Below are 23,687 nucleotides of genomic sequence, written 5' to 3'. Positions count from 1 at the left end.
CTGACCTGAAGATCTCTTCTTTCCTGCTGCTGGCACCATTCTGGAGACCGCTAGCTGGGATAAGAGATGGAGTGCAGTTGGTGTCACTCCGCATGGGACAGGAATCAGCACTACAGAGGAGGCATCGGCTTATGCAGTTCTTAATCCGTACTACAGCTCCAACTTTACAAGTAGTATCTCTGCATTGCACTCTGTTAGATGCTCTGGAATGGCGGGTCAGCAAGCCCAGACCGTGATCTACCAGTCACCTGTTTGTGATCTACTGGTAGGTCGTGATCTACTGATAGGTCGTGATCTACTGGCTGCTGACCCCTGCCTTAGGGCCTATTCACATTGTGATGAAGTTACCTTGCACGTTAACCCCATGCATTGTGTGAATGAGACCTCAGCATGTGTTGTCAGTTGTTGCCTATTGTAGCCAGTAAGATTGCAGAAGTAAAAGTTTTAAAATGTCATTGGACTTTAACAAACATGGGTCAGAATCAAAGGTAACAGTCACATTGCTAAAAATAAAGACTTTGATAGCAGGTTAAAGCACAGTTCCAAAGTGGAACTTCTGCTTATCTGATTCCTCCGTGCCCTCCTCCTGGAGCCACATTTGTCACCTTTCGGTGGGGGAGTGGGAGCGTGTACCTGTTTTTGACGAGTACCCTGTCCCCACTTCCGTCGGACCTCGTCGCAGCGAGGTACGTCACAAGTTTGGCCCCCTCCTCCTCCTTCCCCTGCTGCCGGGCCAGTGAGAAAGAGCAGCACGCTTTGCGCAGTAGGGTCCCGGCTGTGATGGTGGTGGCAGCACCCAACAGCCAATGGAAAGATTAGCTGGGGTGCCGACATCGCTGGATGGTCATCTGAGAGGCCTGTAATTGACAGTGCTCTGGACAGTGGTATGAGGAGGCCTGTAATGCACAGTGCTCTGGATGGTCATTTGAGAGGCCTGTAATGGACAGTGCTCTGAACCATGCTCTGAGGAGGCCTGTAATTGAAAACAGACCTCTGGTCAGTCTGAGGAGGCCTGTAATGCACACAGTGCTCTGGACAGTCTGAGGAGGCCTGTAATGCACACAGTGCTCTGGACAGTCTGAGGAGGCCTGTAATGCACACAGTGCTCTGGACAATCTGAGGAGGTCTGTAATGCACACAGTGCTCTGGACAGTTTGAGGAGGTCTGCAATGCACACAGTGCTCTGGACAGTCTGAGGAGGTCTGTAATGCACACAGTGCTCTGGACGGTGGTCTGAGAGGCCTGTAATGCACACAGTGCTCTGGACGTGATCTGAGAGCATACCCCCCAACATTTTGAGATGGGAATGAGGGGCACCTACTAACAAAGGTATGTAGGCATAGGACACGCCCCCTGCCACACCCCCTTAAAGAAGAATCACCAAAAAAATAGTTAATTAAATGGTTAATTAAATCCCAGGGAAAGGGCTTTTGTTACCACTACCATTCCTTTATATTGGCTTTTAAAATTTACAACTGCAACAATTTAGAAATTGGATGAAAGGTTTAGCACTGGGAAACACTTTTTGAAAGACAAAAAGTGCATTTTATATACAACTTTATAGATCAGACCAAAATGAGGGACAAATGAGGAGGAGAGAGGAACAGGGGGACATTGCTTCAAATCAGGGACAGCCCCTCAAAATCAGGGACAGTTGGGAGCTATGTGAGACACCTGTAATGCACACAGTGCTCTGGGCGTGGTCTGAGGAGGCCTGTAATTTACACAGTGCTCTGCACGGTCTGAGGAGGCCTGTGATGGAAACAGTGCTCTGGATGGTGGTCTGAGAGGCCTGTAATGCACACAGTGCTCTGGATGGTGATCTGAGGTGGTCTGTAATGCCCACAGTGCTCTGGATGGTGGTCTGAGAAGCCTATAATGCACACAGTGCTCTGGATGGTGGTCTGAGGAGGTCTGTAATGCACACAGTGCTGTGGACTGTCTGAGGAGGCCTGCAATGCAAATAGTGATCTGAGAGGCCTGTAATGCACACAATGCTCTGGAAGGTGGTCTGAGGTGAGGTCTGCAATGTACAACACTGAGTGCTCTGAGGAGACCTGTAATGCACAGTGCTAATTGCTAAGCACGCTGCGGTCACTACTCGCTACCTTCTTTGCTGGGAGTGGAAGCACTCACAGGCTCTACACAGGCAGAGCTCCAACGAAACCAGAAGTTCACATGGGTAAACTTCCCTCTCTCACATTTTAATTTAGTTTTCGTTCGTTGACAAAAACGGAATTGATTTTCGTCATAGTTTTCGTCAACAGACAAAAATGTGGTGTACTTTTCATTTTGTTTTCATCACTATAAATATGCCGCTGATGAGAGTTTTAACTAAAATGTTTTCATTGATTAAATTCACACTGCTGTACAGCAGAGCTCAGAATAGGAGAGGAAATAGCAGTACAAGGAGCCAAAATCTAGCAGTACAATGAGAGTACAAAATCTGCTGCAGCTCTTTGTCAAAGCTTAAGTGAACAAGCTGAAGTTAGAAGCTTATTGGCTATCATGCACAGCTGCACCGGATTTTTCACTCTCCAGTTTTAGTAAATCCACCTCATACTATCAAGACACACAAGAAGAGAAAGCAGAGTGGCAGGGAGATGAATTCATCACTGTTCTGCTTCTACTTTCATTGTCCTGTCACAAGCTGGGGTGGGTCAGAGACAACCTGGGCTCAGAGGAAGTGGGTTGAATGATGCTGGCCAGCAGACTGAGCACATCTAGAGGCATAAACAAGTACTGCAGGGGTAATCTCTGAATTGAAGTTGAATATTGCAGCAAAAGGCGTTATTGTATCTTTCAATTGGTTTGTACAGCACAGTGGCTAAATGGTTAGTACTTCTGTCAAGCAGAATTGGGGTTGTTGGTTTAATCCCAACCATGGCTCTACCTGCCTGGAGTTTGCATGTCCTCCCTGTGCCTGCGTGGGTCCCCTCCTACATTTCCTCCTACATTCCAAAGACATGCTAGTAGGTAATTGGCTTTTGTTTAAATTGGCCCTACTATGTATGAATGTGAGTTGGTGACCTTAGATTGTAAGCTCCTTGAGGACAGGAACTGATATTTGAAGCGCTGTGTAAATTGACGGTGCTAAATAAGTACCTGTAATAAATAAAAATAATTTATCTTGTTGTTTTTGGCTGTAGTTCTGCTTTAAATCTAAAGTTTAGTTTTATTACTATAAAGACATTTTCTATTAAAAAAAAAAAAGCTTGCCTTGCGAATGCCTTTTTGATATGAAGGCTGATTTAAATTATTTCCTGCAGGTACCAAAAATAGACAGCTTCTCTCCAGCAGGATTTAAGCCGGATAAGATTACGGGAGACGTTCAATTCACAAATGTGAAGTTTACCTATCCATCAAGGCCGGATATACAGGTTGGTGAAATAGCTCTTCTTGTTAGAATTACTGTATCCTTTTGTAGGATATCTAAAGAACAGTCACTGATGAAATGATAATGAAAAATATATATATTTCGCACCGTGAACCAGTCCTGGGACAAGATCATCCAGTGCCCAGGGCAAAGATGGCAAATTGCACCCCCCCTTCATTATGTTTGAGCTTATGAGGAGGAGGGAGAGACAGAGAGCACAGCTCGCACCTCCTCCTGGCTCACTCCTCCTCTCCTTGCCACTTTCGGCGCTGGGCTGACAGAAGTAGTGATGCCGCTTTCACTACTCCTGTAACGCTTATTGTAGAAGGAACTTGCTGCACCTCCATCCCTACAATACACGCTGCACCCAGGGCAGCTGTCCCTTCTACCCACCCCTTGTCCCAGCCCTGCCGTGAACTGCTCCAACCTAAAACCATGGGATACTGGATTGATATACTACAGATACAAAATAGGTGTGCTGTTCCTTTAAAACGTGGATAATATATGAATCAACCTAACACAATATAATATCATACAAAATATAGTGCTGGTGCTGGTGTGTTAGGTGCAAACATGCAATATATATATCATAAAAACTCATATAAATGAATCATAATCAATAAACTGAGAAAGTCCATCATAAAAATCGCTGTGATAAAGTGCTCGGTTCTTCACAATCAATATCACTTTCAAAGTGCTCCAGTGCTGACAGGTGCTCCTCAAATGTGAACAGATGGCTTCTTACAAAATGTGATAACCCGATTGCAGAGATCAAGCACATTGCAGTTTGTGCTCTGGATTGAGACACAATATAGAAGGATATGCTTTGTTCGTATTTCATGTCAGAGGTTTACAAGCACTTTAAGATACCTACTACATGCTGCTAATCTCTTTATGCAGCTAAAAATTCAGGCTGAGAATTGGCTTTTCCTTTTCAAGTGCTGAACCTGGATCCTGCTGGACTTGACACTGAGGGGCTAGCCTAGAATGTGACTTTTAGTTGCTTGGCTCTGCATTGAGAGCAGTGTGTAATGGTTAAAGTGGTTGTAAACCTTAGTCATGAAGCAAAGCACTCATATCTGTAGCGTTTACTTATCTTTATCCAAAGCTCTAAATGTCGTTTCTCTCTGGTCCTTTATTCGTTATCTGCATGAGTCACTTCTGAGAAGTTTTCCTGACACATGAGATAAATTTGTGTTGGAAGGGAGGAGTCTTAAACAGACTCTGCCTGACCCAAGAAGGCTGCCAAAGTTACAAGAGGTGCCATTATCCAATAGCTTCCTCCCTGTGACTGGGGAAACCATAGGAACTAAATTTCTCTCGACTTCTTCCTCCATCTGCATTGCCGCTGTGGACGAGCGCCACCTGCAGTGGAGACTGCACCTGCCTACATGCTGACCGATAAGCTCAAGTGATTATAAAGAACCTTTTCTTGTTTTACACGAGGACAAGGTGGTATTGAGGCCCAGAACTTCCAAATGTAGAAGCAAGCAGCACTGCAATTTCTAAAGAAATTGTGGTTGCAGTGAGGTAGCCCAAAAAAGGCAAGAGAGTAGTGTGTTGACTGATCAATGTAAGTGCCACCATGGAAGTATTTTCCACTTTCTTTATGGAGGTGTAAAGTCGTTTTATATATGGGAAACACAAAAATTGTATCTGGGCACTACTTTTATTATTCTCCACTAGGGATGAGCCGAACACCCCCCGGTTCGGTTCGCAGCAGAACATGCGAACTGAAAAAAAGTTTGTGCAAAGATGCGAACACCGTTAATGTCTATGGGACCCGAATGTGAAAAATCAAAAGTGCTGATTTTAAAGGCTAATATGCAAGTTATTGTCATAAAAAGTGTTTGGGGACCCGGGTCCTGCCCCAGGGGACATGTATCAATGCAAAAAAAAGTTTTTAAAAAAGTCCGGTTTTTCGGGAGCAGTGATTTTAATAATGCTTAAAGTAAAACCATAAAAGTGAAATATTCCTTTAAATATAATGTCTGGGGGGTGACTATAGTATACATGTAAAGTGGCGTGTTTTTCCCGTGTTTAGAACAGTCCCTGCAACAAAATGACATTTCTAAAGGAATAAAAGTCATTTAAAACTGCTTGCGGCTGTAATGTATAGTCGTGTCCCGGCAATATAGATGAAAATCATTGAGAAAAACAGCATGGGTTCCCCCCCCTCTTCATTACCAGGCCCTTTGGGTCTGGTATGGATATTAAAGGGAACCCTCAACCCAAATAAAAAAAAAAGGCATGGGGCCCCTAGGCCCTATATACGCTGAACAGCAGTATACAGGCGGTCCCCGGGTTACAAACAAGATAGGGACTGTAGGTTTGTTCTTAAATAGAATTTGTTTGTAATTTGAAACAGGTACATTTTTTAACGTAGGGAAGGGTTATCACCCCTGTAACAATTGCTTTGTTGTCTGTGCCCCTGTTCAGTAGATTTCACCTCACTTTCTGTCCCAATGACAATTGGATTTTGAAAATTTTGGGTTATTAGGGAAACAAGGATTGGTGATAAAGCATCAGTAGAGACACCTTTTTCCCATATTAACTCTTATGCCCCGTACGCACGGTCGGATTTTCCGACGGAAAATGTGTGATAGGACCTTGTTGTTGGAAATTCCGACCGTGTGTAGGCTCCATCACACATTTTCCATCGGATTTTCCGACACACAAAGTTTGAGAGCAGGATATAAAATTTTCCGACAACAAAATCCGTTGTCGGAAATTCCGATCGTGTGTACACAAATCCGACGGACAAAGTGCCACGCATTCTCAGAATAAATAAAGAGATGAAAGCTATTGGCCACTGCCCCGTTTATAGTCCTGACGTACGTATTTTACGTCACCGCGTTTAGAGCGATCGGATTTTCCGACAACTTTGTGTGACCGTGTGTATGCAAGACAAGTTTGAGCCAACATCCGTCAGAAAAAATCCTAGGATTTTGTTGTCGGAATGTCCGAACAAAGTCCGACCGTGTGTACGGGGCATAACAGGAGAGAATTTCCTTTCCTAGGGGTAGATTTCCTCTCACTTCCTGTTGTCTCCCTCCGTTTGTAAGTAGGAGTCATTTGTAAGTCAGATGTTTGAAAGTAGGGGACCGCCTGTATATACTATATGACTTGCCCTATATACTCTACGGAAAATTCGGGCCTTAGGTGTTGGTGGTACCAGAACACTGTAAGCCCTCACAGTTACTCTTGGTGGGCGCTGGAACAGGCCCTGCTATGAAATATTATATCAAGAATCGTAATTACCTGCCCCTGTTAAATAGGAGCAGAAAAATTGAGCCTTTGGTGGTGGGGGTGCCACAACACTGAAAGCCCCCACAGTTAGTCTTGATGGGTGCAGGAATGGGCCCTGCTGTGAAATCTTAGATCAAAAATTGTAATTACACGCCCCTGTTAAACAAAGAGAGAGAAATTGGGTCTTAGGCAGTGGTGGTGGTGCCACAACACTGAAACCCCTCACAGATTCTCTTGTTGAGAGCAAGAATGAGCCCTGCTGTGAAATATTAGATCAAAAAATTGTAATTACACGCCCCTGTTTAGCAGGGGCAGAAAAATTGGGTTTTAGGCAGTGGTAGTGGTGCCACAACACTGCAACCCCTCACAGATACTCTTGTTGAGTGCAGGAACGAGCCCTGCTGTGAAATATTGGATCAAAAATTGTAATTACACGCCCCTGTTAAACAGGGGCAGTAAAAATTGGGCCTTAGGCAGTGGTGGTGGTGCCCTGAACCAAAAATATTCTTAGAAGCTATCATCATGAAGATTGAGGAGGAATAGGATAGTCACCCAGCAGAGGCAGTCTTCAAGGGATCCCACATCCATAGAAAAATCAATTGGTTACATCAGCATCAGGTGATGGGTAGCTGGTGATCCAAGACTGATTCATTTTTATGAATGTGAGCCGATCAACAGAGTCTGTGGACAGGTGCACTCTGTGATCGGTTACAAAGCCTCCAGCAGTACTGAATGTGCGTTCAGAAAGAACGCTGGATGCAGGACAGGCCAGTAGCTCAATTGCATATTGAGCAAGCTCTGGCCAGTGGTCCATCCTCAAGACCCAGTAACCCAGTGGATGTTCTGTTGGCAAGGTCTCCAAGTCTGATCTTGCCCCTAGATATTCCTGCACCATGTAATTCAGACGCTGGCGATGGTTGCTCGAACCGATCAGACCTTAGCGCTGAGGACTGAAGAATTGTCTGAAGGCATCGGTCAGCCGGCAACCTTCTCCACGCTGTTTCTGTGACTGAACAAAGCCTCAGAAACACGTTGTCCAGCACCAGGAAATTGTAATCTCCCAGGCTCTGGAAACGTTTGATAAGTTCTGCAACCTTACCCTTGTAACGTGGATCAAGAAGGGTTGCCAGCCAGTAATGATCCCTCTCCTTGATATCACTAATCCTAGGGTCCTTTCGCAGGCCTTGCAGGATCAAGGAGGCCATGCAGCGTAAGTTTGCAGAGGCATTCGATCCTGAGTCCTCTGGGTCACTAAGGATCACATGATCCGCAACCACCTCCTCCCAGCCACGTACAACTCCATGGGTTTCTGGGGACTGAAAACGATCCCTTGAAGACTGCTGCTGATGCTGAATGTTATCCTCCAACTCCATGCTGACACAATCCTCCTCCTCTTCTTCTTCCTGTGTGATCGGAGGACCCACAGGAATACTATCTGGATAAAGGGGGCCTTGAGAGGTAAGGAAGTCCTCCTCTTCCTCCCGCTGTTCTCCCTCAAGTGCCCTGTCCATTATTCCACGAAGCATGTGCTCCAACAGGAAGACAAGAGGGACAGTATCACTGATGCATGCACTGTCACTGCTCACCATCCTTGTGGCCTCCTCAAATGGTGACAGGACAATGCATGCATCCTTGATCAGTAGCCATTAGTGTGGCAAAAAAAAGCCAAGCTCACCTGACCCTGTCCTGGTGCATACTCGCACAGGTACTCATTGATGGCCCTCTGCTGCATGTGCAGCCAATGCAGCATTGCCAATGTTGAGTTCCACCTGGTGGGCATGTCACAAATGAGGCGGTTCTTGGGCAGGTTGCATTCCCTTTGAAGGTCAGCCAGCCGAGCACTGGCATTATATTACCACAGACTTTCCTGGCCTGCCTCAGGAGATCCCGTAAGCCCGGGTACCTGCTCAAGAACTGCTACACCACCAAATTCAGGACGTGAGCCAAACAGGGAACATGGGTCAAGTGTCCCTGTCGGAGGGTGGAGAGGTTGATGCCATTGTCGCATACAACCATTCCTGGCTGAAGCTGGCATGGTGTCAACCACTTCTGAGCCTGCCCCTGCAGAGCTGACAGAATCTCTGCCCCAGTGTGGCTCCTGTCCTCTAAGCAGACCAACTCAAGCACCGCATGGCATCTTTTTGCCTAAGTGCTTGCATAGCCCCTTGAACGCCTACTGAGCACCGCTGGTTCAGACGACAAATCTGCAGAGGAAGAGGCCATAGAGGAAGAAGAAGAGGAGGGGGTGCGCATCCTCCTGCAGCATGTACCCAACACTGTGTTCGAATAGTTTAGTTTAGTTTGACACCAGCCATTAGATGGCTTGACAGGTTGGTTGAGAACAAAAGCAACTGTGACAGTTCATGGCATGCCTTGAATGTATTTGCTTTAAAAAAAAAAAAATCGGTGTAAATTGATGGGTATAGTTCGCTTTAACTATATGAATAAAATCTGACTGTTGCAAGCCCCCTGGTGTTCTAGTTTATGCCAAACAATCCCATCCCCATTTCACTTTTGCTGGACAAATTGGCTCACCAAAAAAGTCATGCATATACCGAACACTGAAATAAATAACTTCACCACCTGCCCACCAGCAGAAAACTGCATCAACCAATATCGGAATACATAATACACACAGGAATAAATCTAAATTATGAGCGCTGTCTCCTAAATAGATATTGTACAAATCAGCAATTCATCCTAAATATAATTAAATAAATAAATTCACCAGATCATAAATGAACTTCAAATGCAATAATGTACAAATAAATATACATAATCAATTCCAGCAAATATTACAGCAATTTGCAAAATTCAATACTAAATGTACAAGAATAAAGTGCAACATGCATTAAAAAAAAAAGCAACGTGCAGTGTGCTCAAATACAATATATATAAATCTATGTGAACGAATAAATAAATAAAAAGTCCCAAATTCATAAATAATTCCAAGCGCTGATGTGATAATGGAATTCAGCCATAACGTTTTTCCCCGAATATAAGCCCTACCCGAAAATAAAATCTAGCGTGACTATCGGGGAGGGCTGCAATATAAGCCCTGCCCCGAAAATAAGCCCTAGTAAAGTTAATTTTTTAAAAAATGTATCCGCTTTGTAAAACGTCCACACTGGCATAAGGTGCAGTGTCCGTCCCCCCTGCAACGATCATGCAAAATACCCCATCCACAGGAGGTGGTCTTCCGGAGGTCTTCTCCTCTTCTCCCAGCTGACGTCTGCAGCCCCTCCCTCTGCAGTGCTCGGAGTGGGCTGATGTCAGCGGGAATCTCGGAGTGGAGAAGAAAAGCTCAGGCAGGTTACATGATCGCCGAGGGCTGCTGTAAAAAGGTGCTTCTCATAAAACAGCCACAAAGGGAGACACACTGCACCCTACCCCAGCACAATCCTCCCACAATTTGGACTACATAATCTTAAAAGTACTTTAACCAAGATGTTTTTTGAGGGATTAAAATTATGTCAAAATACTGATACTAATAAGACATCCCCCGAAAATAAGCCCTAGGGTCTTTTTTGTAGGCCAAAATGAATATAAGATCCGGTATTATTTTCGGGGAAACACAGTATACTGACCACTTGAAGAGTTTATGCCTTGATTAAGATATTTTTTAGATAAGGGTAGGTACCATTCATATTATATAGAAAAAATAAGCAGCTTCTGCTGCGAAACTAGTAGAGAACAGCTGCCAGGACGCATCATATTCGATACCCCACATCAACACTGGGGGTCACCTACTATTTTCTCGACAATATCCAAGCATTGTACACGGTTGTAATTATTGATTGTACGAATACTTTGGTATATATGGTTTTCACCATACTGTTTTTATTCATTAAATTCTATTATTAAAATATACCTTTGTCTAAATCCTTGAGGTACCGAGATCTACTCCAAAATCTACTTTCCCCTTGCCAGAAGCACATCTGAGGTGGCCCCAGGCTCCTTTTTCTATATACTGACCACTGTCATTACATGTATTAACTGAATACAGATATCAGAATACAATATTTCGGACATTAGCGGACATTTAAATCATGCCCATCTTCCAGACAATATTTCTGTTTCTGTAGCAATAATAATATTAAAGGTATTTTTGATTATTCACACTATTTTTATGATCTCTTGGTTGGTTGTAAAGTTTTCTTTCCTATTCATAGTCATTTTGAGCAAAGTGCACCTTTAGTGATCAGAAGAATGCGTATATTATCTATTTTATCATCTGTACCCATTGTACAGTCTCTTTGGGACTTGTGGTAATCATAGAATATTGTTGTTGTGTAACTACCTGCGTTTCAAAGGTCACAACGTTCACTGTTTGTTACACTGTGCAAACACTGTAAAGATAACTTTATTTAATCTGCGCTCCCAAGTATATCTGTAAATGAGAATATATAAGCACAGCAGATATAAATAGACAAAATCTGGATGGTAAATCATTTTTTAGTGTTAAAGCTATATAAGTTACTTAAAGTGTATCTAAACCCAAGACCAAATAGTGTGATATATTGCAGCTTAGTTAAAGTGGAGCTCTACCCAAAAGGGGAAGCTCTGCTTGTGTGCCCCCCTCCGCTGCCACATTTGGCACATTTCGGGGGGGGGGGGGGAGCAGGCACCTGGTTTTGACAGGTACCCTCCGTCAATTCTGGCAGATCTCGCTGTGGCAAAGTCACCCAGAAGTTCAGCCCCCCTCCTCCTTCCCCCGCCTCCGGGCCATTCACAAAGCGCAGTACTGTGAAGCCAGTTTCCCTTACAAGAAATGGCGTTGAAAAATTGACTGGGGTGAAGACATCGCTGGATTCGCGAACAGGAAAGTGTCCTAATATTAAAAGTCAGCAGCTACAGTATTTGTAGCTGCTGACTTTTAATTTTTTCTGAAGGAGCCTGGAGCTCCTCTTTAAGTGGGTATGTTTCTTTATTTTGGTTTTAGTTAACTCTTCTTTTTTTTTTTTTTTTTTTTTTATATTGGCCATTGTTGTGCCCCTTTTGGTCGCACCTTTGTCTTGAGCCCTGAGGCTAGTCAACTGTGCAGTGAAATTACACTTTGGGCCCTGCATGGCTAACTATAGATTTGTATTGTTTATTTTATTTTTCCCTTGTGGTGTTTTCTGCACCAAGCCCTGCTGGGCATTAAAATGCAGGGCCTGGTGTTTTGTTGAATTGTATTTTTGTATGTGCTTATAATCTAAAATTAATAATAATAATAATAAGAAATGTTTTAATTTTTTGCAGCTTACCAGTCTTTAGATGGGAGGGTTGCATTAATTTTCTTTCTTTTTTTTTATTTACACCTGGTGATCCTGCCAGTAACACATTTCCTGTTCTAGGGTGGCAATGCCCTCTCCTCATCTCCATAAGATGGTGGTGAGTGGAATTCTGTAGTTCACAGAGAGACTGAACAGGGCTAAACGTGGCTAGGGGTCTCCATGCAGCAGAGGTGGTGTACAAAAAGTTCACAAGCCTGATGAAGGGGTCCTGCGTGACTCCGAAACGTTGCACCTTTCTTGTGTTGTGATCATGCAATAAAACCACCCGTTTGGACCCACTTTGTGCTGATCCTTGGTGTGCTGGCAAATATCTACTTTGTGACTTGAACCAGTATCCAGCAGGTTGTTGCTGCAGCACCCAAATTTTGAGAGCTTATACCAGGAACATGTGCGATGGGAATATGAAATATTACAAAAAGTTAGGAACACATAGGGGTAAATTTACTAAAGACAAATAGACTGTACACTTTGCAAGTGTAGTTGCACTTATTTTTCTTAGTAAATCTAAAGTGGTGAAGCTTCAAAAAAAAATTCAAACAGGTGCAAGAGAAAAAAAAAAGCATTTTTGCTTGCACTTGCTCTGGGGAAAATGAGCGCAACAGCACTTACAAAGTGCACAGTCTATTTGATGCCTTTAGTAAATCAACCCATGGATTTCCGGATGGAACAACATGCATTTATCTGTGTGCAGCATTTTTATAGACACACAAAACATGGGCAAATGTGCATACATTAGAGAGATGTACTGAATATGTCTTTTTTTAAATTATTTAATTGTCCTTTAATGCACATTTCTTGCTCAGCTGTCCTATAATACATTCCCTCCAGCGCTTCCTGGCAGATTGTGCCCTTTGCAACTTATTGAAATTCATGTGATCAGCAGGAAATGTGATCCTTGCAAATGGCTAGCGTTCTACTTTAAATAAATTTGAAGCAGAACATGTCACCAGCACACAATGGATTCTCCAAACTGGTCCAAAGCTTTATTCAGTGGTCATATCATATTTACAAAGGCAACACTTCTGAGACATGCAGGGTCCCTTCATCAGGCAAGAAGGAGCCCTGCGTGGCCCCAAAACTTTGCCTTTGTAAGTATGATGTGACCACTGAATAAAGGTTTAGACCAGTTTGGAGAATCCATTGTGTGCTGGTGACATGTTCTGCTTCAAATGTCTACGGTTTCCAGCCAATGGTCGCTGCAGCACTCACTGATAACTAACAGCCATTTTCAGGAACGTGTGTGTTGGGAATATTGTTATTCTACCTAAAATACAGACTAATTAGTCATCTTTGTTGTTAAAGATTCTTAAAGGGTTGAACCTCACAGTCCCCAGTGGTAAAACAGTGGCACTTGTTGGCAGTAGTGGTTGTGGAAAGAGCACGACAGTCCAGCTCATCCAGAGGTTTTACGATCCGGAGGAAGGCGTGGTAAGAACACAATTTACTTATTTTCTCATGCAGAACAAAATGTGCTACAAAATATTGCAAATACATTTCTTAGTATTACCAAAAGTCACATGAAAGGAAAAAAGTGTAGTATAAAAAAGATTTAATTTCTGAAAGCTCAATAACCCCCTGCCACCATTTAAATGGCTACGTAACGAAACGTCCCACACTCCGCTCGAGTGCTTTTGTCATATACCGCTTCCTCCAGTCTGAATAAGGATATTAGATATTATCAGGATGACAATACAAACCGTAACCAGAAACCTAATTAACATGAGCTAATTAACTAATCATTTACCCAGACTAGGTGACTCAGAGATATGACCTTTCAGGTCAGCCTTGCCATCTCCTAACTCACAACTTACAATACACATAAGTAAAAAAACACATCCCCCAATAGTTTGCTGGGAGACAAAGGTGTGTTAATGAGCACAATTAACAATGGGTGAAAGACCCTCCAGTCTAGAAGACAACAGGAGACCCAGGGCTTTCCAGTTTTTTTTAATCAGCATTCCTTTCACATACATCTGCTATGAGTCCCGCACTGGCAGAGACCATCATGGCCTTTTGCATTACAAAACAGAATATCTTCCTAAATGCTTGTAGCTCCCTCAAATGCCAGGGCCCATGGTCGGTAGGTAAGAGGCTAGCATTCAGTCCCCTCCAAAAGCCTCTGTCCCAGGTGAGTCTATCACAGTAATGAGTCTATTACTGTAATGAATATTCAGGTTAGGAAGGGTTGGGGCAAAGAGTGGAGGGGAGCAGAAGGACCTGATTGTTGATGGGATGGGATGAAGGAAAAAGTGGTAGTGGAAGGGTGAATTTGTTTTATCATTGTTTCCCCAAGTGGTCCTCAGTATATCATGAAGTCTATGACAAGCTCAGGCTCAGTAATCCCTAAAGACAATATATCTAAGTTTCCTGGTTCTAGCAGTTTGTGATCTGTAATGGTTACACCAGTGCAGTGCAGTATAGAAATCATTCTTAATGTCTCCTGGCATTGAGGATATGGAATCCACCAGGTTTGAGATCAGATGTTTGCTTTCTCTCAGCAGTGACAGTAGAGACACACTGGGGGTCATTTACTAAAACTGGAGCACACAGAATCTAGTGCAGCTGTGCATAGTAACCAATCAGCTTCTAACCTGGCTTGCTCAGTTCGGCTTTGACAATAAAACCTGGAAGCTGATTGGTTGCTATGCAGAGCTGCACCAGATTCTGTGTGCACCAGTTTTGGTAAATCTCCCCATACAACATAAGCAATGTTTAGGCTGACCAGGGCCTGCAATGTCAGCTCTTAGGCTCCATTCACACTAGCGCGTTTTTTGATGCATTTTGCATTTTGCAGAAATGCACGGGAATTTTTTAACATGGGTTCCTATGGAACATGTTCACATCAATGCCTTTTTGTTTCTCTGCATTTTTGGAAAGGGTCGGGGACTTTTTTTCATGCAAAAAGCAGCGTTTTGCATGTAATGGATTTCAATGGACAAGCATCAAAAACGCAAGTGCACCGTTTTTGCTGCGTTTTTGCTGCGTTTTTGGTGCGTTTTTGATGCGTTTTTGCCGGGTTTTTTTTTTTTTTTAATTTTTTTTTAATTTTTTTTTTTAGACTGTAAAAAAAAAACTGTAAAAAAAAAAAAAAAAAAAAACGCAAAACGCAAATCGCGGCAAAAACGCCGCAAAAACGCCGCAAAAACGCTGCTCAAAAACGTGGCAAGCATGAAAAAAAAACCTCCAAAAACGCTCAAAAGCAACATGCATAGGTGTGAATCGAGCCTTATTGTGAGGATGAATGAAAAGGCTGAGGTTATATTTGCAAAGTCGCTTGGTTTACCCCTATATTTTAAATAGAGCTAATGCATTTTAAAAGTACAATGATTTATTTTAAGAGCAATATGAACAAACAAACATAAAGGTGTTGATTTACTAAAACTGGAAAGTGTGAAATCTGGTGCAGCTGTGCATGGTAGACAATCAGCTTCTAGCTTCAGCTTGTTCTTCAATTAACCACTTCAGTACTGGACACTTTCACCCCCCTCCTGCCCAGACCAATTTTCAGCTTTCAGTGCTGTCACACTTTGAATCACAATTGCGCAGTCATGCTACCCTGTACCCATATGAAATTTTTATCATTTTTTGAGACAGATAGAGCTTTATTTTGGTGGTATTAAATCACCACTGGGTTTTTATTTTTTTGCTAAACAAGTTGAAAAAGTCCAAAAATGTTGAAATTATTTTTTTTCAAATAAGTAATTTTTTTTTTCTATTTTTTCTGATGTGCGCTGGTTAGGCTGCACTGAACGGAAGGACTGACAATAACCTGCAAGTCTTTACATGTGATTAGCTGTGATTGGACACAACTTATCACATGGAAAAGGGGCGCTGTGATTGGCCCTTTACCGTGATCTGTGATCAGCTGTGTCCAAAGGACACAGCAGTCACTATTCGCTCTCGATGTGCGCCCCAGGAGGTGGGGTTCATGGAGGGCATCCATGGACGAACGCGCTGTAGCTGTCTTTTGGCTATAGTGCAGTCGGGAACAAGGTAAGCTTTGACAAAAAAAAACAGAAGCTGAATGGTTTCTATGCAGAGCTTTACCCTTCAGTTTAGTAAATCAACCTCAAAGAATCCATATACTGTTAATGATATCCAGAAAAAACTACTGCTGCTAAATTCAGCAATTCCTGAAGAATATAACTTCAATTTTCTTTATATGCTCATGAGGTTTTTAGATTTTTATTTAATATAGCACAATACTGAATACACAGTATAGCAAGACGTGACTGAGACTCATTCCCCACATGGGTATCTGTAATGAAATATTGCTGTACTTGGTTCTGCTCCTCGAAAATTAAAATAAAATATTTGTAGTAAAAATAATTTATAATTTTTTTAATAGTTTTTTTTATTTTGAACGTGTGTTTTATCCCTGCAGATCACAATAGATGGGCAAGACATTCGGAACTTAAACTTGAGATACTTAAGGGAGATTATTGGTGTGGTCAGCCAGGAGCCAATTCTGTTTGATACCACCATTGCTGAGAATATCCGATATGGCCGTGAGGATGTCACGATGGAGGAAATCATAAGAGCCACCCAAGAAGCCAACGCATACAGCTTCATCATGAAGCTGCCAGATGTAAGTTCTTTATTCTTTTATTGGGAGGAGAATATCTGACAATATTACTATCATTATTATACAGGATTTATAGCACCAACAGTATAGTTACAATACAATTCAATACAACAGGGTCATATTCATATTTGCGTAATTCTCCTCTAGAAAGTGTATTGTCTGAGATTCCTTTCAGTTTATTATTTTGCATTTTTACATATAAATAGCAGTCATATTTGCATCAGTCTTGATGTAACCTTCTGTAATCCAATGCAGAGCATTGGAAGGGCGAGAGTCTTCACTATGAGCCAATTAGTCAACACTGAAGAAATGGCTGCACTCCAAGATCCATCAAAATTCTTATTTAATGAACGAACATCCCAAGTGTTACAGACAGTTCAAATGGTAGACGCGTTTCACACACTAACAGGTGCGCTTATTCATGAATAAGCGCACCTGTTAGTGTATGAAACGCGTCTACCATTTGAACTGTCTGTAACACTTGGGATGTTCGTTCATTAAATAAGAATTTTGATGGATCTTGGAGTGCAGCCATTTCTTCAGTGTTGATCATATGCGGAGGCGAGCTGAGGTGGGCATCTGTGATATCATTAGGCTTCCTGTCTCACCTGGAGCAGCGAGTTCTTTTGTTTGGATAATGAGCGCTCTACTTTACACATTGCTGTCAGTCTTAACTGTGTAAATATGATTACAAAAGGTGGGCCCACTGGGATGAACCACGTTAGGTTTCTGCAGCTCCTACATTGTCCAATATCCGGTAGGGGTAGGTCCATAAACAAATTGTACTGCTTTACTGCAGAATAACATGCAGTGAGGTCAAGAAACTGGCTGTGCTGTCTGGCAGGAGTGCTTGGATCACAAGCCTGGCTGAAGAAAATTACAAATATTTTGGGTGGTAAAGCAGATATATATATATATATATATATATATATATATATATATATATATATATATATATATATATATATATATACACACACACACACAGTGCCTTGAAAAAGTATTCATACCCCTTGAAATTTTCCACATTGTCATGTTACAACCAAAAACGTAAATTTGTTTTATTGGGATTTTATGTGATAGACCAACTAGACCAACACAAAGTGGCACATAATTGTGAAGTGGAAGGAAAATGATAAATGGTTTTCTAATTTTTTTACAAATAAATATGTGAAAAGTGTGGCGTGCATTTGTATTCAGCCCCCCAGTCATATATACATATATATAGAATAAGTGTATGTGTATATGTGTGTATATATATATATATATATACATATATATACATATATATACTTCTAGTATGTATTTAGCAATTATCCTGAATTTCAGCTTTAATGGCTCTTTAAAGCGTAACTCCACCTTCGTGACAAGTATTATACTCAAAAGCAGGACAGTGAAATAGGACCTACATGTGATATAGAAATGTAAACTGCCTGTCTGTTTTGTTCTGTTCTGCTCACATAATTTGTAATAAAAACATCTTTGCCATTCTGAAGCTTCCCTCCAACCACTTTGCATATTATTTATATATACTGTGATTCTGTACTTGCCAAATATGCTGCAGAAATCTCCCTCCACTAATTCTGGCTGCAACCATTTTAACTGTGGGCAGCTGAAACTGCTGCTTGTTCACTTCCTGGATTTACAAAGGCACATCTCCAGCTTTGCAGCTCTCATTTGCCCTCTTATGACCCCCCCCCCCTTCCTGGCAAACTCTCAGGAGAGTAAGAGAGAGAGAGAGAGCTGTGCATGATGTCATAAGCCTAGGCTTTTTTCCAGACAAGAAACAGGAAGTGGGCTGTATAAGGTATTTACTGGCAGAAAAAAAATGTTTTACTATCCAAAGTTAAAACAACAAGGGCAGAAGATTTAATAGATGGAAAGTTGAAAAAAAATGATTGAAGTTCTGCTTTAGGGTTCGTATTTATGAAGCAGTAAATGTTACCTTTACCAGAAATTCACTAGTGATGAATGAATCCATCTCATGTAAAACACATGCACCTGGAATATTGAATGCCAGATTCACTACTTCTCTAATATGCCCTGTAAATGTACAGTTCATTTTAAAGTGTGCTCTTTATGATAATGCCTATGACAGTGAAATCTTTATTAACTATACATGTATATTATATATGTGATTGTGTTCATTTCCAGAAATTGGACACACTTGTGGGGGAGAGAGGGACTCAGCTAAGCGGCGGTCAGAAGCAGAGGATCGCCATCGCACGGGCACTGGTCCGCAACCCCAAAATTCTCCTTCTGGATGAAGCCACTTCCGCTCTGGACACAGAGAGTGAAGCCAAGGTGCAGGCAGCCCTGGACAAGGTATTCATTCATATCCTTTCTGTATTCTGATCAGACTCTTTCCGTTGGGAAGTCTCACATGCTCTTTCATGCACTGTTCAGCACTCTCCAATGCTTAAAGTGGATGTAAACTCCATTCATAAATTGACCTGGGCACATTTATATATGGAGGGGGGTCCTTTTCTTCAATCAGCTCACACACTGTGTATTCCCAGACTCCCCTCCCACTACTGAAACAGGAAGAAAATTTTCTAACACTATGTGCACTTTATAAAGAATGTGGAAGGCTGAAGACAGCAGATATACATGTAAAACTTATGTAGGGAGATTTGTTTAATCTCTGTGTATCATCTGAGGCTATTCACTTTACTGGGTATATGTGAGGGTTTACATCCACTTTAAGGCTCCATTTACGCCTGGGCAATTTGAATCGTGGGGGGAATTAATGAGATTCTGCCCGCGATTCAGAATCGTGGCAAAACGTGGGACACGTTTGAGATGCCATTATTTCTCAATGGCAACCCAAACGCGGTGCAATGTTGCAGCAAATTTGGCATCACAAATCGCAGCAAAATCACGCACACAAAATAGGGGGACTCCTGTTGCCGGAACTTCTTTTGGGCGATACGCGTCTCGTGTTTTTGTTTGCGCGATGTTGCCACTGTCTTCTCCCGACCGGGATGGCTTCCTCACCCCCCCCTGCCGGGAACAGACAATGGCCCAGCAGGAGGGATTCCCACATCAACACTGTCTGTTAATGAAAGAATAAAGCATATTTCTTTCCTGCAAAGCTTGGTTGCAGGAAAGAAATTTTCTCCGTGTATGGCCGCCTTACACCAACTAGTCTTGAAAATGTTCCCTCTCCCCTCCTCCTAACTATCTTGTCTGAAAATTTTTGGGAAAACTGCGCTTGTATATTTGATCAAAATAAATAACCAATGAGAAAATGTATATACAAAATCAAAAATGTGTAAAGCAGTAACTCTCCCGTGAGATTTTCACCACAGTGTTATACCAATCATCAAAGCTGCGCTAAAGTAAAAAAAAAATTAACATATCATATATTGAATTAATATACCGTACATTGTATAATAAAAATAAAGAAGAGGACGTTAGTCCATGAAAAGTCCACGTGAATGCAGAAGTTCTCCTCTTGGGTGCTCATTGAATTAGTGAATATCCTTCACAAAGTGAAATTGGTATCCTTGTTTGAACCACCACCTCTTATAGAAAAATTGCACCCTTATGCCCTGTACACACGGGCGGACTTTTCGGCATCAAAGGTCCAACGGTCTTTCCAACGGACTTTCGACAGACTTTCAAACGAACAGACTTGCTTACACACGATCACACCAAAGTCCGACAGATTCGTACGTGATGACATACGACCGGACTAAAATAAGGAAGTTCATAGCCAGTAGCCAATAGCTGCCCTAGCATCGGTTTTCTTCCGTCGGACTAGCATACAGACAAGCGGATTTTTCAACCGGATTCAAGTCCGTCGGAAAGATTTGAAACGTTTCAAATCTAAAGTCCGTCTGATTTTCGTCCGAAAAAGTCCGCTGCAGGTCCGATAAAGCCCACACACGGTCGGATTGTCCGACGGATTCGTCCTGCCAGACCAGTCCAGTCGAAGAGCCCGCCCATGTGTACACGGCATGACCTGCTGTATTTGACCTTCTATCTCTAGACAGGTCATAAGGGCTCAGAATAAAATCATCCAATCAAAGACTATCAGAAAATGGCTCCAAACATTCTGTCCCAGGGGACCAAGATTCTAATAATGGTCCTCCAGCAAATATCCTCTCATCGGATTATATAGGAACATGGAAAACAAAGTGCTCCCATAGCATAAAACCCTTTTATATCATTTGTTTATAATGTTAAAATCACACTTACATCAAGATGAGAACAATAGCACTAAACAGTAGATCTCTTTGCCGGCAGTAAAACAAACACTCGCACTTCCGGAATTGTGAAAACATGATAACGTCAGTACGTAGCTCTGCCCTAAAGGTTTCATCATAGGTGACGTTGTCCAGAGCACCATTTTTTATTTTTATTATATGGTGTATATTTATTCAATCTTTGATATGTCAGTTGATTTTTTACTTTAGCACACCTCCAGATCTGAGGATATTTATCGTGTCTCCCCTGTGTATAAAAGATCTACAGTCAGGTCCATAAATACTGGGACTTCGACACAATTCTAATCCTTTTGGCTCTATACACCACCACAATGGATTTGAAATGAAACGAACAAGATGTGCTTTAACGGCAGACTTTCAGCTTTAATTTGAGGGTATTTACATCCAAATCAGGTGAACGGTGTAGGAATTACAACAGTTTGTATATATGCCTCCCACTTTTTAAGGGACCAAAAGTAATGGGACAATTGGCTGCTCAGATGTTCCATGGCCAGGTGTGTGTTATTCCCTCATTATCCCATTTACAAGGAGCAGATAAAAGGTCCAGAGTTCATTTCAAGTGTGCTATTTGCATTTGGAATCTATTGCTGTCAACTCTCAATATGAGATCCAAAGAGCTGTCACTATCAGTGAAGCAAGCCATCATTAGGCTGAAAAAAAACAAAACAAACCCATCAGAGAGATAGCAAAAACATTAGTTGTGGCCAAATCAACTGTTTGGAACATCCTTAAAAAGAAAACGCATCAATGAGCTCAGCAACACCAAAAGACCCGGAAGACCACGGAAAACAACTGTGGTGGGTGACTGAAGAATTCTTTCCCTGGTGAAGAAAACACCCTTCACAACAGTTGGCCAGATCAAGAACACTCTCCAGGAGGTAGGTGTATGTGTGTCAAAGTCAACAATCAAAAGAAGACTTCACCAGAGTGAATACAGAGGGTTCACCACAAGATGTAAACCATTGGTGAGCCTCAAAAACAGGAAGGCCAAATTAGAGTTTGCCAAACAACATCCAAAAAAGCCTTCACAGTTCTGGAACAACATCCTATGGACAGATGAGACCAGGATCAACTTGTACCAGAGTGATGGGAAGAGAAGAGTATGGAGAAGGAAAGGAACTGCTCACGTTCCAAAGCATACCACCTCATCAGTGAAGCATGGTGGTGGTAGTGTCATGGCGTGGGCATGTATGGCTGCCAATGGAACTGGTTCTCTTGTATTTATTGATGATGTGACTGCTGACAAAAGCAGCAGGATTAATTCTGAAGTGTTTCGGGCAATATTATCTGCTCATATTCAGCAAAACACTTCAGAACTCATTGGACGGCGCTTCACAGTGCAGATGGACAATAACCCGAAGCATACTGCGAAAGCAACCAAAGAGTTTTTTAAGGGAAATAAGTGGAATGTTATGCAATGGCCAAGTCAATCACCTGACCTGAATCCGATTGAGCATGCATTTCACTTGCTGAAGAAAAAACTGAAGGGAAAATGCCCCAAGAACAAGCAGGAACTGAAGACAGTTGCAGTAGAGGCCTGGCAGAGCATCACCATGGATGAAACCCAGCGTCTGGTGATGTCTATGCGTTCCAAACTTCAGGCTGTAATTGACTGCAAAGGATTTGCAACCAAGTATTAAAAAGTGAAAGTTTGATAGATGATTGTTAATCTGTCCCATTACTTTTGGTCCCTTAAAAAATGGGAGGCACATATACAAACTGTTGTAATTCCTACACCGTTCACCTGATTTGGATGTAGATACCATTAAATTAAAGCTGAAAGTCTGCAGTTAAAGCACATCTTGTTCGTTTCATTTCAAATCCATTGTGGTGGTGTATAGAGCCAAAAAGATTCGAATTGTGTTGATGCCCCAATATTTATGGACCTGACTGTATATACTTACCGTTTTTTAGTCTGTTCTAGTCCAGTCAGATAATCCCTCAGCTCCAGCTCTTCCGTGTCAGTGTGTGGTGGCTGCAGGGGAGAGGAGGGCGCACAGACAGTGGCTGGGCAATGGGAGCCTATGGGTGACGTCACGGCTCCAGGAATTCTCAGCTGTTGTTGAGCGTTCCATGGTACAGGGGAACCAGAGCTGCAGGATCACTTGAACAGACTGGAATGGATAAGTACACAGATCATTTTTTATACAGATTAGGCAGGAAAGGTAGGTATATTTTTAAGAATAGTTATTGTTAGCTTTGAATTCCACTTTATAAGCTTCTATTGTACCCTTACAACCCAGCACTTAATGCATCGCTTAAAGCAAGCATATTCTCTTACTGTACATCTTGTTTCTAGCCCTTATTCCTCTAAATTGCAGTCTTGTACTGGCTGTACTGTACTTCTCATTGGCAGTATTTTATCTGTATTATCTTATTTAATGCATCTTGCAGGTTGCAGAAAAACTCACCAAAAAATCTCAGGACACAGTAGTGAAGTAGGGATCAGAAGAAGGAACCGTAATGTCGAACAGGGGGATGCAGGAAACTCAGTGGGGAGTGGGTGTTTCAGACCTCTGCAGAGCTACCACTGCTTCCACATAGAAGCAGTGGCCTCTGACTTCATGCTTTCCACCTTGTCCAATCAGAGAATGCTTTGCATTCATTGAGAGAATGCAAAGCTTTCTCCGAATAGCCACTGTGCCAAACAGCCAACCTCCTGTGTTCAGAATGCAGTAGGGCAGCTGCTCGGCACAGAACCTTGAAGCAAGTGGAGATCACTGGAGTATCGGTATCTATAGTGATTTGCAGTTTCCCGGGGCATCGGCCAGGTATGGTATATGCATAATCCCATTGGTCCAAGCTGGACCAATGTAACTATGTATAAAATATCCATACCTGGAATTCATCTTTAAAATGATTGTAATGTCTCATGTTTTAGTTTTTTTTAAAATAACAAACATGTTATACTTACCTGCTCTGTTGCAGTGGTTTTGCACAGAGCAGCTCAAATCCTCCTCTTCTCG

General features: G+C 42.2%; 1 protein-coding gene across 1 annotated transcript in view; it reads left to right on the top strand.

Moving 5' to 3' along the window:
- Nucleotides 1-23,687, top strand: part of LOC141144225 (ATP-dependent translocase ABCB1-like) — a 134,145-nt gene that overhangs the window by 70,337 nt on the left and 40,121 nt on the right. The window contains 4 exon segments of the mRNA XM_073629683.1: nt 3,270-3,380; nt 13,207-13,332; nt 16,289-16,492; nt 18,644-18,814. Coding sequence (XP_073485784.1) covers nt 3,270-3,380; nt 13,207-13,332; nt 16,289-16,492; nt 18,644-18,814 — 612 coding nt within the window.

The sequence above is a fragment of the Aquarana catesbeiana genome, linkage group LG05 (assembly GCF_042186555.1).
Source record: "Aquarana catesbeiana isolate 2022-GZ linkage group LG05, ASM4218655v1, whole genome shotgun sequence".
Lineage (NCBI taxonomy): Eukaryota > Metazoa > Chordata > Amphibia > Anura > Ranidae > Aquarana > Aquarana catesbeiana.
The sequence above is the reverse complement of the archived record's forward strand: the minus strand, read 5'-3'. Positions and strand labels throughout refer to the sequence as shown.